This window comes from Bombina bombina, chromosome 1 (genome assembly GCF_027579735.1).
Source record: "Bombina bombina isolate aBomBom1 chromosome 1, aBomBom1.pri, whole genome shotgun sequence".
Taxonomy (NCBI): Eukaryota; Metazoa; Chordata; class Amphibia; order Anura; family Bombinatoridae; genus Bombina; species Bombina bombina.
The window spans coordinates 1,238,099,744-1,238,119,231 of NC_069499.1; the positions used below are offsets into that span (position 1 = coordinate 1,238,099,744).

At 43.5% G+C, this 19,488-nt stretch overlaps 1 protein-coding gene across 1 annotated transcript in view; it reads left to right on the forward strand.

Moving 5' to 3' along the window:
- CDYL2 (chromodomain Y like 2) overlaps nucleotides 1-19,488 on the forward strand; it is a 454,107-nt gene that overhangs the window by 364,058 nt on the left and 70,561 nt on the right. Inside the window, exon 6 of the mRNA XM_053700586.1 lies at nucleotides 1,366-1,509. Coding sequence (XP_053556561.1) covers nucleotides 1,366-1,509 — 144 coding nt within the window. The remainder of the gene's footprint in view (nucleotides 1-1,365; nucleotides 1,510-19,488) is intronic.

Consider the following 19,488-nt stretch of genomic DNA (forward strand, 5'->3'; position numbering starts at 1 on the left):
ACATCATCCCCTCTCTGTTGGAGAGAATGCGAGCTGAGAGGTTCTGATGTACATATATGGTGGGAATGCCCAAAACTAAAACTCAAATATCTAACCTTTGCTCCGCTCTGGGGCTGACTGTCTCGCTCACTCCTGAAATCGCTCTACTACACATGTTCCCACGAAGTGTCCCGACTCCCCTGTTTAAGATAATCTTTATTCTCGCGGCGACGAAGCTGGCAATAGCGAGAGCATGGAAGCAGTCCCAACCCCCAGATATAACAGCTGTCACCTCCATAATACAAATATATGCCAAGATGGAACAAGGCTTTTATTTTAGTATGGACAAGGAAGACCTCTATTGGCAGATATGGGAACCCTGGTTTAGCTATCAGGGAGACAGTAGACAAACCCTCGGTCCCAATGCGACCCCTAGACACCCCCACTAGTGCAACTTTGTCCTACAATCTGATGTTACACTAACACCAAGCTAAGGTCCCTCAAATGCCCCCTCTTATTCTTGCACTCTGGCTCGTACCCCCCCTCATTTTCTACCCCCTCTACCCCCCCCCCTATCTTCTCCCCACGATATGCAACCTGCTACCCCCGCCCTTTCTCCTATCCTCTTCTTAACTTATTCCTTCTGAAGCTGCTCCCCCCGCCTGGAGATGCGCACTAAGGTTACTGGAAGAAATGTATCTAAAACTATTATTCGGCTGACTTCTCGAAGCCATAGAGATGTCTGGGTTTTATCTATGACTAATGTATTGCACTAATCTATACACTTAAGACCTATTGATAACTATTGCACTTTTGATATGATTTCCTTATTTTGGTCCTATGATTGTACCAGAAATTGATGAACCTACTGTTGTTATTAACAAGTTTATTCTATAATAAAAAATAAAATACTTTGAAAAAAAAAAAAATTTAAAACTTGCCCCTCAAATATTGAAAATAAAAAATAAATTGTGTGATTTTTGTAAAACGTTTGCCCATCAGATGCTCGTTTGGGCTAAGGGTGTGACGGAATGAGCAAATGTGCAGTAAACAATGAATCGAAATGCAAGGAAAGATTCACTGTTTACATGAGGCTGCTGTCGTTTTAATCTTTCGTTGTGTACATTCTGCTTTGGATAAAAATTATCCTTAACTTTTCCAGCCTCCAAACAATTTAATACTGCTTTGCTCCTTCTAGTAATCTCCCATTCAAAAATAATTCTCAAAATCAGTTATGTTTTGAGGTTTGAAGATGGTGTTTTTTTGTTTTGTTTTTTAACTATGGTTTAAAATAAAGGCTTGTTGTACATGCCCTCTTTGAGCAGAGATGGTTGATATGTTTTGAAATCTCCCTATAGTATTTATGTATTCTTTCTTTTTTTTCAGGCAAACGAGATGCTGTTCTGTGGGCGGAAGCTCACTGCACAGGAAGCATGTAGTAGAGGTCTTGTATCACAAGTATTTTGGCCCACAACGTTTAGCCAGGAGGTGATGCTTCGGGTGAAGGAGATGGCTGCTTGCAGTGCAGTGGTATGTTGTAATCTTGCATGGAAGTGTAAATGGCATTTCATTCTTAATATGAGGAGAGTCCACGGCATCATTCCTTACTGTTGGGAATACTGATCCTGGCCACCAGGAGGAGGCAAAGACACCCCAGTCAAAGGCTTAAATACTTCCCCTACTTCCCTCATATCCCAGTCATTCTTTGCCTTTCGTCACAGGAGTTTGGCAGAGAAGTGTCAGAAGATTTGGAGTGAAGTTTTAAGTAGTCTTGTCAGCCTCTCAGTGAGAGCATTGACGAAAGTTAGGATCTGGAGATGCAGGGAGAGTCTTTCTGCTAACCTATCCAGATTAGTATTAACAGCTCTTAAGCAATCAGTGTTGACGTTTCACTGCCTGCTTCCATCACTCAAGTCCTTGTCAGGAGCAATGCTACAAGCTTGTCAAACTTGAGAGGCTGTGTTTCTGTTCCACGGCATAGATTCGGTAAGATAGTTTCATTTTTTTATACACATATAATAAGAAGACAGGGTCACAGTGTGGCTCCTTTTATCTGTATGGAATCAAGGGTTAAAATCTCTGGAGGGGGATTATTGAACAGGGGGAATTAGTAACATAATTTAATTTTATTATGATTATGCTGCGACATGTGTGAGATGAGGCTCAGGCAGGTGTTGGAACATACAGGTACTTTTGGTAAGCTGCGCAGCCTGAAGTCCTAACTCTACAGTCCTTTGCCCTAATGGGCAGAATCATTCCTGCTTTTTCTCTTCATAATAGAATGAGACTCCCTGGCTTTAAAAGGCTTGGCGCGCTTTTTTCTATAGCAGGGGCGGTCCTGCATTGTGCACCACATGACCGGGTGTGGTCACACTGATTTCCTCTTTCCTGACTGTGCGGTTTACAGGAGACGAAGCAGTTTCTCTGTTGGTTCTGGGTCAGAGGAGGTGGTGAGTGCCCCAGCCATTGGGGGTATAAAGGTGCCATTTTATCTTATTATCAATAGTCTGCTTTATAAGCGCAAGCTATGGAGGATTCTGATGCGTTAGAGGGTACTCCCTCTTTACCTAAGTCTGATACCTGTCTATATTGTGAGGAGGCCCAAATTTTCTTCGCTTTCTGCGAAGAGATTTGTTTTGTGAAAATTTTTATGCAGGTCATTTTCAAATAAAATAAAATTTTAAAATTAGACAGTTACACTAAGGCACCAGTTCAATTGCAATGTGTTGGTTAACAGAAAGATAAAACCATTTTTAATGTTTTATAATATAATTGCATTGAAAATTAGCTGCATACAAAAAAATACATTTTAAAATGTCTCTTGAATAAATCTGTTTCCTTTTCTCTTGGTCTAACACAGAAATGTAGTCATAAAAAAGATGCAATGCTCATACTATTGTCTTACATTCAGAATAAACAGCTTTGCAGACTGGGAAAGGCTTGGCGGCAGGTTTGAAAAAATCTCTGAGAGACGGTCAACAAGCAATGTGTTGCTCCTTTGCAGCGCTACTGCATTGTTGACTGCTCACTTCAAACAGCACTTTGCTCTGGATGCACTTTGTTAAGGAAAACTTACACAGTGTAGCCAGAACACAGCTCTGTTTGAAGAGAACTGTCTAATGTGGAGCAGCACTACAAAGTTCATGTGCTAAGTGTTCCTGCATGTGTCCTGTTCTTTCTGCAGACATGCTGCATTTTCTGCAATGAAATCTCAGATCACTGTATGTTCTGCCTTGGGGGGCCACGATATACCCGCCTGCTCAGTTATGTTCCAAATACCTTGATAATGTAATCATGTCAAAGAAAGTTAATATGTTTAGTACCACTGAGCCATCCACCTCTGAGGAGTCTCCATCCCGTGATGTGCTCACCCTACAGTCATCTCCCAATACACATGCAGCTTCCCGTAGCACTCCTAATCCTTCATCTGGAAGGGCCATTTTACCGCCAGACTTTGGTGAGCAGTTACAAATGGCAGTGTCTGCGGCCTTTACTGCTTTACCTTGCCCTGCTAAGCGCAAGGTCAAATATTGCTATCCTTTCCAGGGGTCACCTACTAACTTGTTGGATTTATCTGATACAAGATTATTCGCTAATGAAGACGCCTCTGATACTTCAGAGTATGCTCTTTCCGGGTCGGAATCTGCTGCCTCTAAGCTTCCAGCTGCGGAGGAACGAGACTTTACATTTAGGATTGAACATTTACGCTTTCTGCTAATGGAAGTTTTGGCTTTTTTAGAGGTCCCAGAGCCTAAATTACCTGAGGAACCTTTGATTCCTGAGTTTAGATAAGGTCTACGAGGACAGGGTTGTACCACAGACTTTCCCGGTTCCCATAAAGGTGGCGAACATTATTAAGAATGAATGGGAAAGACTTGGTTCTTCATTTTCCCCTTCTTCCTTTAAAAAATTATTCCTGGTTCCGGACTCTCAATGGAGTTGTGGGGTTCCATCCCCAAGGTGGATGGCGCAATCTCCACGCTTGCTAAGTGTACTACTATCCCGCTTGAGGATAGTTCTTCGTTTAAAGAGCCCATGGATAAGAAGATAAAAACTCTGTTAAGAAAGATGTTTCAACATGGATTGCTCCATCGTGGCCGTTAAGGATGTGGTTCGCTGGACTTGTTGGGGATGTCCTCATCTCCATGGAGGTTACCTTGTTGCAGGGATCTGCTGGAACAGGGTCCCTTTGTTCATCAAAATCTAGATTCTCTAAGGCTGACTGCGTGGAGATTGAACGCATAGTCTTAGCCAAGAGAGGTTTCTCTGAGAGGGTTATTGACACTCTCATTCAGGCTCATAAGCCTGTTACTCGTCGCATCTACCATAAGGTGTGGTGTGAAGAGCATGGTTTCGCCTGGCATAAGGTCAAGGCTGCCAGGATTCTTTCTTTAGGAGGGTCTGGAGAAGGGCATTTCTGCCAGTTTCCTGACGGGACAGATTTCAGCCCTTTCTGTTTTACTGCACAAGAGACTCGCAGAGATTCCCAACGTGCAATCCTTCATTAAGGCTTTGATCAGGATCAGACCTGTGTTTAGATCTAACACTCCACCATGAAGTTTAAATCTTAAGTTTTTGCAACGGGCTCAGTGTGAGCCTATGCATTCGGTTGACATTAAATTGTTGTCCAGGAGGGTTCTTTTTCTATTGGCTTTTGCGTTGGCACGCAAAGTTTCTAAAATGGCGGCCTTGGAATGTGAGCCTCCTTATCTGGTGTTTCACACGGATAAAGCTGTCCTACGTACCCGCTTGGGTTTTCTTCCTAAGGTGGTGTCTGATCGTAACATCAATCAGGAGATTGTGGTTCCTTCCTTGTGTCCTAATCCTTCTACTTCGATGGAACGTTTACTTCATAATCTGGATGTTGTTCGAGCTTTGAAGTTTTATCTTCAAGCTAATAAGGATTCTTCCTTGTTTGTTATCTACTCTGGGAAGCGTAAGGGTCTACAGGCCTCTTTGACTTCCTTATATTTTTGGTTGAGGAGTGTTATACGCTTATCTTACAAGTCAGCGGGACTTAGACCTCCTCAAAGGATTACAGCTCATTCCGCTGGAGCAGTGGCTTCCTCTTGGGCCTTTAAGAACGAGGCATCTATGGATCAGATTTGTAAGGCGGCTACCTGGTCCTCCTTACATACTTTCTCTTGTAAGGTGTATCCAGTCCACGGGTTCATCCATTACTTGTGGGATATTCTCCTTCCCAACAGGAAGTTGCAAAGAGGACACCCACAGCAGAGCTGTCTATATAGCTCCTCCCCTAACCCCCACCTCCAGTCATTCTCTTTGCAACTCTCGACAAGATAGGAAGTATAAAGAGATATGTGGTGACTTAGTGTAGTTTTGCCTTCAATCAAGAGTTTGTTATTTTTAAACGGTACCGGTGTTTTACTGTTTTACTCTCAGGCAGAAATTAGAATAAGAGTTCTGCCTGGAGGTTGATTATCTTAGCGGTTTGTAACTAAGGTCCATTGCTGTTCTCACACATAACTGAAGAGTATGGGATAACTTCAGTTGGGGGAACGGTCTGCAGATTACCTGCTTTGAGGTATGTTCAGTACTTTTATTTCTAGAGAAAGGATAAGTTCTAGAAGATGCTGACAGAACCTTGTGTATATTGAGGTAAGCTAGATGCAGTGATTTTGCAACGACTGGGATCATGCTTACAAAATGGGGTAATACTCATGTTAATACTCATTAATTAGTGAAAAAACGTTTACATGTTTTCATAAATGGGACGTTTTTTTCTCTGAGGGTGATAAGTCTTTAGTTGGGGCCTAGTTTTCCACATGGCATAGTCAGATACTCCTAGGAGTATTTCCTTAAGGCCCCTCTGACATTAAGTACATGGTGGGAGGGGCCTATTTTCGCTCTTTAGTTGCGCAGTTTCTTTCAGACTGAGACATCCAGCTTCCCTAGAGGAGTCCTCTTGTATCTGAGGACCACTATAGAGGGCTTATTTCTTCCCTAATCGTATTTGAGGGCAGGTAGGAGCCACAGCAGAGCTTACCGGTGGTTGACGTTTTTTAAATCCGGTTTGGGGGCTAAGGGGTTAATCATCCATTTGCAAGTGGTTGCGATGTTGCTCTAGTCCCTTACTCACACTGTAAAAATTTCAAAGTCTTTACTACATTTTAACACTGTTTTGCAGTTTAAGTGCTAGTTTTTTTCTCTTAAAGGCACAGTACCGTTTTTGTTTAATTGCTGTTTCACATTTATTAAAGTGTTTTCCAAGCTTGCTGGTGTCATTACTAGTCAAACATCTCTGACATAGAGGAAACTCCTTGTTCGATATGTTTAGAAGCCATTGTGGAACCCCCTCTTAGAATGTGTACCAAATGTACTGAAGTATCTATAAACTATAAAGACCATATTATGGCTTTTAAAGATTTATCACCAGAGAATTCTCAGACTGAAAAAAGGGAGGTTATGCCATCTAGCTCTCCCCATGTGTCAGAACCTATAACTCCCGCCCAAGTGACGCCAAGTACATCTAGCGCGTCTAATTCTTTTACCTTACAGGACATGGCGGCAGTTATGAATTCTACCCTCACAGAGGTATTGTCCAAACTGCCAGGGTTACAAGGAAAGCGAGACAGCTCTGGGGCTAGAACAAATACAGAGCTTTCTGACGCTTTAATAGCTGTGTCCGATATACCCTCACTAGGCTCCGAAGCCGGTGCAAGGGAGTTTCTATTTGAGGGTGACATTTCAGATTCAGGGAAGGCTTTACTTCAGTCCGATTCTGATATGACAGCGTTTAAATTTAAGCTCGAACACCTCCGCTTATTGCTCAGGGAGGTTTTAGCGACTCTGGATGACTGTGACCCCATTGTAGTTCCAGAGAAATTGTGTAAAATGGACAAATACTTTGCAGTGCCTGTTTACACTGTTGTTTTTCCAGTCCCTAAGAGGTTTTTGGAAATTATTACTAACAAATGGGATAGACCAGGTGTGCCGTTCTCTCCCCCTCCTGCTTTTAAAAAGATGTTTCCCATAGATGTCGCCATACAGGACTCGTGGCAGACGGTCCCTAAGGTGGAGGGAGCTGTTTCCACCCTACCTAAACGTAAACTATCCCTGTCGAGGACAGTTGTGCTTTCCTAGATCCTATGGATAAAAAATTTGAGGGTCTCCTTAAGAGAATTTTTATTCATCAAGGTTTTATTCTCCAGCCTCTTGCATGCATTGCTCCAGTTACTGCTGTAGCGGCTTTTTGGTTTGAGTCTCTTGAGGAGGCTCTACAGGTGGAGATGATATCTTAGACAGGATTAAAGCTCTTAAATTAGCTAATTCCTTTATTTCTGACGCCGTTTTTCATTTAACCAAGCTAACGGCTAAGAATTCAGGTTTTGCCATTCTGGCGCGTAGGCCGCTATGGCTTAAGTCCTGGTCAGCAGACGTTACTTCAAAGTCTAAGCTTCTTAACATCCCCTTCAAAGGACAGACCCTATTCGGGCCTGGCTTGAAGGAGATCATCTCTGACATTACCGGAGGAAAAGGTCAATCCCTTCCTCAGGATTGGTCCAATAAATTAAGGACCAAACAGAATAATTTTCGTTCCTTTCGAAACTTCAAGGGTGGCGCAGCTTCGGCTTCCTCTAATGCAAAACAAGAGGGAAATTTTGCCCAGTCCAAACCAGTCTGGAGACCTAACCAGACTTGGAACAAGGGGAAGCAGGCCAAAAAGCCTGCTGCTGCCTCTAAGACAGCATGAAGGAGTAGCCCCGATCCGGGACCGGATCTAGTCGGGGGCAGACTTTCTCTCTTCACCCAGGCTTGGGCAAGAGATGTCCAGGATCCCTGGGCACTAGAGATTGTTTCCCAGGGATATCTTCTGGAATTCAAAGATTCATCTCCAAAGGGGAGATTTCATCTCTTACAACTATCTGCAAACCAGATAAAGAGAGAGGCATTCTTACGTTGCGTTCAAGACCTACTGGTTATGGGAGTGATCCACCCAGTTCCAAGAGAGGAACAGGGGCAGGGTTTCTATTGAAACCTGTTTATAGTTCCCAAAAAAGAGGGAACTTTCAGACCAATCTTGGATCTCAAGATCCTAAACAAATTTCTCAGGGTCCCATCCTTCAAGATGGAGACAATCCGAACCATCCTCCCTATGATCCAGGAGGGTCAATATATGACTACCGTGGACGTAAAGGATGCTTATCTCCACATTCCGATTCACAGAGAGCAACATCAGTTCCTCAAGTTCGCCTTCCTAGACAGGCATTACCAGTTTATGGCTCTTCCCTTCGGATTAGCCACGGCGCCAAGAGTCTTTACGAAGGTTCTAGGGTCCCTTCTGGCGGTTCTAAGGTAGCAAGGCATAGCGGTGGCTCCTTACCTAGACGACATTCTGATCCAGGCGTTGACTTTTCAAATCGCCAAGTCCCATACGGACATTGTTCTGCCTTTCTGAGGTCTCACGGGTGGAAAGTGAACAGAGAAAAGAGTTCTCTCTCTCCTCTCACAAGAGTTTCCTTCCTAGGAACTCTGATAGATTCAGTAGAAATTAAAATTTTTCTGACAGAGGTCAGGATATCAAAGCTTCTAAGTTCCTGCCGTGTTCTTCATTCCACTTCTCGGCCGTCAGTGGCTCAGTGTATGAAAATGATCGGCCTAATGGTAGCGGCAATGGACATAGTTCCGTTTGCCCGCCTACATCTTAGACCACTGCAACTTTGCATGCTCAATCAGTGGAATGGGGACTACACAGATTTGTCTCCTCTGTTAAATCTGGATCAAGAGACCAGGGATTCTCTTCTCTGGTGGTTATCTCGTGTCAATCTGTCCAGGGGAATGAGTTTCCGCAGGCCAGAGCAGACTATAGTGACGACAGATGCCAGCCTTCTGGGCTGGGGCGCAGTCTGGAACTCCCTGAAGGCTCAGGGTTCGTGGACTCAGGAGGAAGCCCTCCTTCCGATAAACATTCTGGAACTTAGAGCGATATTCAATGCTCTTCAGGCTTGGCCTCAGCTAGCTGCAGTCAGATTCATCAGATTTCAGTAGGACAATATCACGACTGTAGCCTATATAAACCATCAGGGGGGAACAAGGAGTCCCCTGGCAATGATGGAGGTTTCCAAGATAATTCTATGGGCAGAGGTTCACTCTTGCCATCTCTCAGCTATCCATATCCCAGGAGTAGAGAACTGGGAGGCGGACTTTCTAAGTCGGCAGACCTTTCATCCGGGGGAGTGGGAACTCCATCCGGAGGTATTTGCCCAGCTGATTCAACTATGGGGCAAACCAGAACTGGATCTGATGGCGTCTCGTCAGAATGCCAAGCTTCCTTGTTACGGGTCCAGGTCAAGGGATCCCCAGGCAGCACTGATAGATGCTTTAGCAGTGCCCTGGTCCTTCAGCCTGGCTTATGGGTTTCCACCATTTCCTCTCCTCCCTCGTCTGATTGCCAAGATCAAGCAGGAGAGAGCTTCGGTGATTTTGATAGCACCTGCGTGGCCACGCAGGACTTGGTATGCAGATCTGGTGGACATGTCATCCTTTCCACCATTAACTCTGCCGCTGAGGAAGGACCTTCTACTCCAAGGTCCATTCAAACATCCAAATCTAATTTCTCTGGGTCTGACTGCTTGGAGATTGAACGCTTGATTTTATCAAAACGTGGTTTCTCAGAGTCGGTCATTGATGCCTTGATTCAGGCTCGAAAGCCTGTCACCAGGAAAATCTATTATAAGATATGGTGTAAATATCTTCATTGGTGTGAATCCAAGGGTTACTCATGGAGTAAGGTCAGGATTCCTAGGATTTTATCTTTTCTCCAAGAAGGATTGGAAAAGGGATTATCAGCTTGTTCCTTAAAGGGACAGATCTCTGCTCTGTCTATTCTTTTGCACAAGCGTCTGGCAGATGTTAGAATCAAGCCTGTGTTTAAACCTGTTGCTCGGCCATGGAGTTTAAATTTAGTTCTTAAAGTTCTTCAAGGGGTTCCGTTTGAACCTTTGTGCATTCCATAGATATCAAGCTTTTATCTTGGAAAGTTCTGTTCTTAGTAGCTATCTCTTCGGCTTGAAGAGTTTCTGAGCTATCAGTGTGATTCCCCTTATCTGATCTTCCATGCATATACGGTAGTTTTGCGTACCAAACCTGGGTTTCTTCCTAAGGTAGTATCTAATAAGTATGTCAATCAGGAAATTGTTGTTCCGTCACTGTGTCCTAATCCTTCTTCAAAGAAGGAACGTCTGTTACACAATCTTGACGTGGTTCGTGCTTTAAAGTTTTATTTACAAGCTACTAAGGATTTTCGTCAAACATCTGCATTGTTTGTTATCTACTCTGGGAGGAGGAGAGGCCAAAAGGCTTCGGCAACTTTTCTTTCTTTTTGGCTGAGAAGCATAATCCGGTTAGTTTATGAGACTGCTGGCCAGCAGCCTCCTGAAAGAATTACAGCTCATTCTACTAGAGCGGTAGCTTCCAGATTTGTAAGGCGGCGACTTGGTCTTCGAATCATACTTTTTCTAAATTCTACAAATTTGATACTTTTGCTTCCTCGGAGGCTATTTTTGGGAGAAAGGTCTTGCAGGCAGTGGTGCCTTCTGTTTAAGTTCCTGCCTTGTCCCTCCCTTCATCCGTGTCCTAAAGCTTTAGTATTAGGTATCCCACAAGTAATGGATGAACCCGTGGACTGGATACACCTTACAAGAGAAAACAAAATTTCTCCTGTTAAGTGTAGTCAGTCCACGGGTCATCATTACTTCTGGGATATTAACTCCTCCCCAACAGGAAGTGCAAGAGGATCACCCAAGCAGAGCTGCTATATAGCTCCTCCCCTCTACGTCACACCCAGTCATTCTCTTGCACCCAACTAATAGATAGGATGTGTGAGAGGACTGTGGTGATTATACTTAGTTTTTATATCTTCAATCAAAAGTTTGTTATTTTAAAACAGCACCGGAGTGTGTTGTTCCTTCTCAGGTAGAATTTGAAGAAGAATCTACCTGAGTTTTTGGATGATTTTAGCCGGCGTAGCTAAGATTCATTTTGCTGTTCTCGGCCATTCTGAGGGGTGAGGTAAACTTCAGATCAGGGGACAGCGGGCAGGTTCACCTGCAAAGAGGTATGTTGCAGTATATTATTTTCTGAGGAATGGAATTGACTGAGAAAATACTGCCAATACCGATATAATGTAAGTTCAGCCTTAAATGCAGTAGTAGCAACTGGTATCAGGCTGTTATGTATATATGTTTACACTTCAGTATTCTGGGGAATGGCACTTCACTGGGATAATACTATATGCATATAACTTTTAGCCTAACTTGCAGTGGGAACGTCTAGCAACACGCTGTTTAATGACATTTCATGTTATTTGATTTTAAACGTTTTTCTGGCATGTTAAATCGTTTAATTATCTGAGGTACTGGGTGAAAAATTGTTTTGGGCACTGTTTTTCCACTTGGCTGTCGTTTATTTTAATTTAAGACAGTTTACTGAAGTTCCCTCACTGCTGTGTGTGAGGGTGAGGGGCCTATGTTGGCGCTTTTGCTACGCATCAGAAATTCAGTCACAAGTCTGTTTCTCTCCCTGCATGATCCGGATCGTCTCTACAGAGCTCAAGGGTCTTCAAAAATTATTTTGAGGGAGGTAATCACTCACAGCAGACCTGTGAGATTGTGCTTTGACTGTGATAAAAAACGTTTATATTTTGTACATTTTTTTTCTGCTATTAAGGGTTAGTTATCCATTGCTAATGGGGGCAATCCTTTGCTAAATTTATGCCTTTACCGGGAAAAATTTGGTTTTTATAATTTCTCCGGTTCATTGTTATTCAACTGTCATAGTTTTTTTCTGTGCTTCTTAAAGGCACAGTGCGTTTTTCATATTACTTGTAAATTGAGTTGAAAAGTATTTCCAAGCTTGCTAGTTTAATTGCTAGTTTGTTAAACATGTCTGACTCAGAGGAATATCTCTGTGCTATATGTGCAAAAGCCAAGGTGGAGCCCAATAGAAATTTATGTACTAATTGCATTGATGCTACTTTAAATAAAAGTCAATCTGTACAAATTGAACATCATTCACCAAACAACGAGGGGGAAGTTATGCCGACTAACTTGCCTCACGTGTCAGTACCTGCATCTCCCGCTCGGGAGGTGCGTGATATTGTAACGCCGAGTACTTCAGGGCGGCCATTACAAATCACACTACAGGACATGGCTAATGTTATGACTGAAGTTTTGTCTAAATTACCAGAACTTAGAGGTAAGCGAGATCACTCTGGGGTGAGAACAGAGTGCGCTGATAATATTAGGGCCATGTCAGATACTGCGTCACAATTTGCAGAACATGAGGACGGAGAGCTTCAATCTGCAGGTGGCGGATTTGATCCAAATAGAGTGGATTCAGACATTTCAAATTTTAAGTTTAAACTAGAAAACCTCCGTGTACTGCTAGGGGAGGTATTAGCGGCTCTGAATGATTGTAACACCGTTGCAATCCCAGAGAAATTATGTAGGCTGGATAGATACTATGCAGTACCAGCGAGTACTGACGTATTTCCTATACCTAAGAGGCTTACAGAGATAATTACTAAGGAGTGGGATAGGCCCGGTGTACCCTTTTCCCCCCCTCCTGTATTTAGAAAAATGTTTCCAATAGACGCCACCACACGGGACTTATGGCAGATGGTCCCTAAGGTGGAGGGAGCGGTTTCTACTCTGGCTAAGCGTACCACTATCCCGGTGGAGGATAGCTGTGCCTTTTCAGATCCAATGGATAAAAAATTAGAGGGTTACCTTAAGAAAATGTTTGTTCAACAAGGTTTTATATTGCAACCAATTGCATGTATTGCGTCTGTCACGGCTGCGGCCGCATTTTGGTCCGAGTCTCTGGAAGAGACTCTTGACTCAATAACCATAGACGAGATTTCAAATAAGCTTAAAACCCTTAAGCTAGCTAATTCATTTATTTCAGATGCCGTAGTACATTTAACTAAACTTACGGCTAAGAATTCCGGATTCGCCATTCAGGCACGTAGAGCACTGTGGCTAAAATCCTGGTCAGCTGATGTTACTTCTAAATCTAAATTACTTAACATACCTTTCAAAGGGCAGACCTTATTCGGGCCCGGTTTGAAAGAAATTATCGCTGACATTACAGGAGGTAAAGGCCATGCCCTGCCTCAAGACAGAGCCAAACCTAGGGCTAGACAGTCTAATTTTCGTGCCTTTCGTAACTTCAAGGCAGGAGCAGCATCAACTTCCTCTGCACCAAAACAGGAAGGAGCTGTTGCTCGCTACAGACAAGGCTGGAAACCTAACCAGTCCTGGAACAAGGGCAAGCAGGCCAGAAAACCTGCTGCTGCCCCTAAGACAGCATGAATTGAGGGCCCCCGATCCGGGAACGGATCTAGTGGGGGGCAGACTTTCTCTCTTCGCCCAGGCTTGGGCAAGAGATGTCCAGGATCCCTGGGCGTTAGAGATCATATCTCAGGGATATCTTCTGGACTTCAAAATCTCTCCCCCAAAAGGGAGATTTCATCTTTCAAGGTTGTCAACAAACCAAATAAAGAAAGAGGCGTTTCTACGCTGTGTACAAGATCTTTTGCTAATGGGAGTGATCCACCCGGTTCCGCGGTCGGAGCACGGACAGGGGTTTTACTCAAATCTGTTTGTGGTTCCCAAGAAAGAAGGAACCTTCAGACCAATCTTGGATTTAAAGATCTTAAACAAATTCCTAAGAGTTCCATCGTTCAAAATGGAAACTATTCGGACAATCTTACCCATGATCCAAAAGGGTCAGTACATGACCACAGTGGATTTAAAGGACGCTTACCTTCACATACCGATTCACAAAGATCATTACCGGTATCTAAGGTTTGCCTTCCTAGACAGGCATTACCAGTTTGTAGCTCTTCCATTCGGATTGGCTACGGCTCCAAGAATCTTCACAAAGGTTCTGGGCGCTCTTCTGGCGGTACTAAGACCACGAGGAATTTCGGTGGCTCCGTACCTGGACGACATTCTGATACAAGCGTCAAGCTTTCAAACTGCCAAGTCTCATACAGAGTTAGTACTGGCATTTCTAAGGTCGCATGGGTGGAAGGTGAACGTAGAGAAAAGTTCTCTCTTTCCACTCACAAGAGTTCCCTTCTTGGGGACTCTTATAGATTCTGTAGAAATGAAGATCTACCTGACAGAAGGCAGGTTAACAAAGCTTCAAAATGCTTGCCGTGTCCTTCATTCCATTCAACACCCGTCAGTGGCTCAATGCATGGAGGTAATCGGCTTAATGGTAGTGGCAATGGACATAGTACCCTTTGCACGCCTACATCTCAGACCGCTGCAATTGTGCATGCTAAGTCAGTGGAATGGGGATTACTCAGATTTGTCCCCTACTCTGAATCTGGATCAAGAGACCAGAAATTCTCTTCTATGGTGGCTTTCACGGCCACATCTGTCCAGGGGGATGCCATTCAGCAGACCAGATTGGACAATTGTAACAACAGACGCCAGCCTACTAGGTTGGGGCGCTGTCTGGAATTCCCTGAAGGCTCAGGGATCATGGACTCAGGAGGAGAGTCTCCTTCCAATAAACATTCTGGAATTGAGAGCAGTTCTCAATGCCCTTCTGGCTTGGCCTCAGTTAACAACTCGGGGGTTCATCAGGTTTCAGTCGGACAACATCATGACTGTAGCTTACATCAACCATCAAGGAGGGACAAGAAGCTCCCTAGCGATGATGGAAGTATCAAAGATAATTCGCTGGGCAGAGTCTCACTCTTGCCACCTGTCAGCGATCCACATTCCTGGAGTGGAGAACTGGGAGGCGGATTTCCTAAGTCGTCAGACTTTTCATCCGGGGGAGTGGGAACTTCATCCGGAGGTCTTTGCCCAAATACTTCGACTTTGGGGCAAACCAGAGATAGATCTCATGGCGTCTCGCCAGAACGCCAAGCTTCCTTGTTACGGGTCCAGGTCCAGGGACCCGGGAGCGGTCCTGGTAGATGCTTTGACAGCACCTTGGACCTTTGGGATGGCCTATGTGTTTCCACCCTTCCCGATGCTTCCTCGATTGATTGCCAGGATCAAACAGGAGAGAGCATCGGTGATTCTAATAGCGCCTGCGTGGCCACGCAGGACCTGGTATGCAGATCTAGTGGACATGTCATCCTGTCCACCTTGGTCTCTGCCTCTGAGACAAGACCTTCTAATTCAGGGTCCTTTCAAACATCAAAATCTAATTTCTCTGAAGCTGACTGCTTGGAAATTGAACGCTTGATTTTATCAAAGCGTGGATTTTCGGAGTCAGTAATTGATACCTTAATACAGGCTAGGAAACCTGTTACCAGAAAGATTTACCATAAAATATGGCGTAAATACTTACATTGATGCGAATCCAAGAGTTACTCATGGAGTAAGGTTAGGATTCCTAGGATATTGTCTTTTCTACAAGAGGGTTTAGAAAAGGGTTTATCTGCTAGTTCCTTAAAGGGACAGATCTCAGCTCTGTCCATTCTTTTACACAAACGTCTGTCAGAAGTTCCAGACGTTCAGGCTTTTTGCCAGGCTTTGGCCAGGATTAAGCCTGTGTTTAAAACTGTTGCTCCACCATGGAGCTTAAATTTAGTTCTTAACGTTTTACAGGGTGTTCCGTTTGAACCCCTTCATTCCATTGATATTAAATTGTTATCTTGGAAAGTTCTGTTTTTGATGGCTATTTCCTCGGCTCGTAGAGTCTCTGAGTTATCAGCCTTACATTGTGATTCTCCGTATCTGATTTTTCATTCAGATAAGGTAGTTCTGCGTACTAAACCTGGGTTCTTACCTAAGGTTGTCACTAACAAGAATATCAATCAAGAGATTGTTGTTCCATCATTGTGTCCTTACCCTTCTTCAAAGAAGGAACGACTTCTGCACAATCTAGATGTAGTCCGTGCCCTGAAATTTTATTTACAGGCAACTAAAGATTTTCGCCAAACTTCTTCCCTGTTTGTCGTTTATTCTGGACAGAGGAGAGGTCAAAAAGCTTCTGCTACCTCTCTCTCTTTTTGGCTTCGTAGCATAATACGTTTAGCCTATGAGACTGCTGGACAGCAGCCTCCTGAAAGAATTACAGCTCATTCTACTAGAGCTGCGGCTTCCACTTGGGCCTTTAAGAATGAGGCATCTGTTGAACAGATTTGCAAGGCTGCAACTTGGTCTTCTCTTCATACTTTTTACAAATTTTACAAATTTGACACTTTTGCTTCTTCGGAGGCTGTTTTGGGGAGAAAGGTACTTCAGGCAGTGGTCCCTTCCGTATAAAGATCCTGCCTGTCCCTCCCGTCATCCGTGTACTTTAGCTTTGGTATTGGTATCCCAGAAGTAATGATGACCCGTGGACTGACTACACTTAACAGGAGAAAACATAATTTATGCTTACCTGATAAATTCCTTTCTCCTGTAGTGTAGTCAGTCCACGGCCCGCCCTGTTTTTTATGGCAGGTCTAAATTTTTAAATTATACTCCAGTCACCACTGCACCCTATAGTTTCTCCTTTCTCGTTTGGTTCTCGGTCGAATGACTGGGTGTGACGTAGAGGGGAGGAGCTATATAGCAGCTCTGCTTGGGTGATCCTCTTGCACTTCCTGTTGGGGAGGAGTTAATATCCCAGACGTAATGATGACCCGTGGACTGACTACACTACAGGAGAAAGGAATTTATCAGGTAAGCATAAATTATGTTTTATGCTTACCTGATAAATTTCTTTCTTTTGTGGTGTATCCAGTCCACGGCCCGCCCTGTCACTTTAAGGCAGGTGTTTTTATTTTTAAAACTACAGTCACCACTGCACCCTATAGTTTCTCCTTTTTCTTACTTGTCTGCGGTTGAATGACTGGAGGTGGGGGATAGGGGAGGAGCTATATAGACAGCTCTGCTGTGGGTGTCCTCTTTGCAACTTCCTGTTGGGAAGGAGAATATCCCACAAGTAATGGATGAACCCGTGGACTGGATACACCACAAGAGAAAGAAATTTATCAGGTAAGCATAAATTTTGTTTTTTCTAAATTCTACAAATTTGATGATTTTGCTTCGACTGAAGCAGCTTTCGGGAGAAAGATTTTGCAGGCTGTGGTGCACTCAGATTAGGGTCCACCTTTTCTTTTACCCCTCCCGTTATCATTCAGTGTCCTCTAGAGCTTGGGTATAGTTTTCCCAACAGTAAGGAATGATGCCGTGGTGTAATGAGTTGCATCCTGGTTTGACTTTAATGTATTTTGTTTTCAGATTCACTCATGTATTTCTAAGAGGATTTATCTTTGTAAGGGATCACAATTGCAGAACTATAGTAATAACCTCCTCTTAAGGTAATGAAATGTATCACAGTAGGTTAATATGTTACCAATAATGAGGAGGAATGGCAACGGAGTTTAACCTTTGTGAAAGTTTGTTTGAGTTAGGCTTGTAAGTGTTAAGCTTTATAAGAAATAACACCAGAAATTATACCCTTGATGGATTCGTAATATATCAGGTCAGATTAATCCTGTAAGTACTTGTTCAGTAACTGAGGAAAAACTAGCAAGGAAATGAGCAACTAGTTACTTGAATACAATACACAGTCTTTGCAATGGTATTTACTTATATGTCCGTAAGTATGGTTATCACGTATTACCTTTAGCAAGTCTGTTATGGGAGCCAGTTGTGTCCTGCTAGCTAGTTGTCCGATTCTGTGAGAGCTTGTTTTCCTCTGCAGTAGTGACTGCAGCGTCTGAAGCGGAGCGAGTCCTCTGTTACGTCACAGAGGGGTGTGCCAATGTTCCGGTCTCCGTTCCTGTCACGGAGTTCCGATGTAAGGTAAATCTAGTGAGATTCAACAAGTGTAATATTTACAGTGCTGTAGAGGATTTGTTTGAGTGATTCTTTCGTAGTAATCCCTTTGACTTTCTTATCGTACCCACAATAGTAGGAACGTTGCTTTGAAAACAGAAGCAGCGTTTTAGACTTTCACTCTTAAGAATTATCCTGTCACTGGATGGGTATTAACAAACTCTTTTTGAGCAGGTAGATAGGTCCTAGGGTATAACTTGTGCCAGAGGAAAAAATAGGTAGAGTAGGAGCTGTTTCCTGACACAGCTCACAGGATTGCTAACAAATTGCTAAGCACCTGGTTACAGGTGCAGTGGGAATTTGTAGACTAAGTAGGAGGGGTTAGCTTAAAGAAACAGTCCTGACATCACCCCCTCCTCAAACAAGTGGTCCCACCACTTGAGGTCTGGGACGATCAGGGTAACGGCGATGGAATTGCGAAACCAGTCTGGGTGCGTTTAGATTAGTGGATGGTTCCCAGGAATCGTCCTCATTAGAATATCCCTTCCAATGCACCAAGTATTCCAGGCAACCTTTGTAATATCTGGAATCCAGAATACTCTGTACCTCATATTCATCTGCAACAGGTGAGATTGGAGTAGGAGGTAGAACTGGGGTGGTATCCCTCATATGTCCTGCTGGTTTTAACAAAGACACATGGAAGGTGGGATGTATTCGTAGGCTAGGAGGAAGCTCCAGAGTAACTGCGTTAGGGTTAACAACCCTAAGGATTGGAAAAGGTCCCAAATAAAGTCTTCCCAATTTCTTAGAAGGTATTTGTAACCGAAGGTTCTTTGAGGATAACCAAACATGGTCCCCTACCCTGTACTCTGGGGATGGTCTATGCCGTAGGTTGTAGTGATGTTTTTGTGAATCTTGAGATTTTTGTATATTTTGCCGAAGAGTAGCGAAGGTCTCTTTCAAGGTATTGGTATACTCATCTACTAGTGGAGAGGATGAGATCGTTGAGTCAGAGAATGAAAAGGTAGGGTGGAAGCCATAATTTGCGTAGAAAGGAGTAATTTTTGTGCTGGAGTTAATTGAATCGTTATAAGCAAACTCTGCTAAAGGTAATAGTGTTGACCAATCGTTTTGGTGTTGGGTACAGAAACAGCGAATGTATTGTTCGAGCCATTGATTGACTCTCTCTGTTTGGCCGTTCGTTTGGGGGTGGAACGAAGTGCTGTAGCGGTGCTTGATCTGTAGAAGATGACATAATTGTCTCCAAAACTTGGAGGTAAACTGGGTACCACGATCAGATGTTAGGATGGGTGGTACTCCATGTAAACGAACAATATGATTCAAGAACAATTCTGCTGTTTCAGAAGATGTAGGTAATTTTGAGTAAGGAGCAAAGTGTTCTATCTTGCTGAAAAGGTCGACAACAACCAGTATCGTATTATACTTGTCTGACCTAGGAAGGTCAACTATGAAGTCAAGGCCCACATGCTGCCAAGGCTTATGTTGAATTTGTATGGGCATTAGATATCCGAAAGGTCTGTTGGTTTCATGTTTTGAACTTGCACAAATAGTACAACCACGTATATAGTCTGAGATAGTTTTTTTCATTTCTGGCCACCAAAAGCTTCTGGAAATCTTTTCAAGGGTTCTTTGGATTCCCTGATGTCCTGCTGCTGGTGTATCATGGTAACAATGAATTATTCTATGTCTTGAAGTAGGAGGTAAGTATACTTTTTCTCCCCGGTAA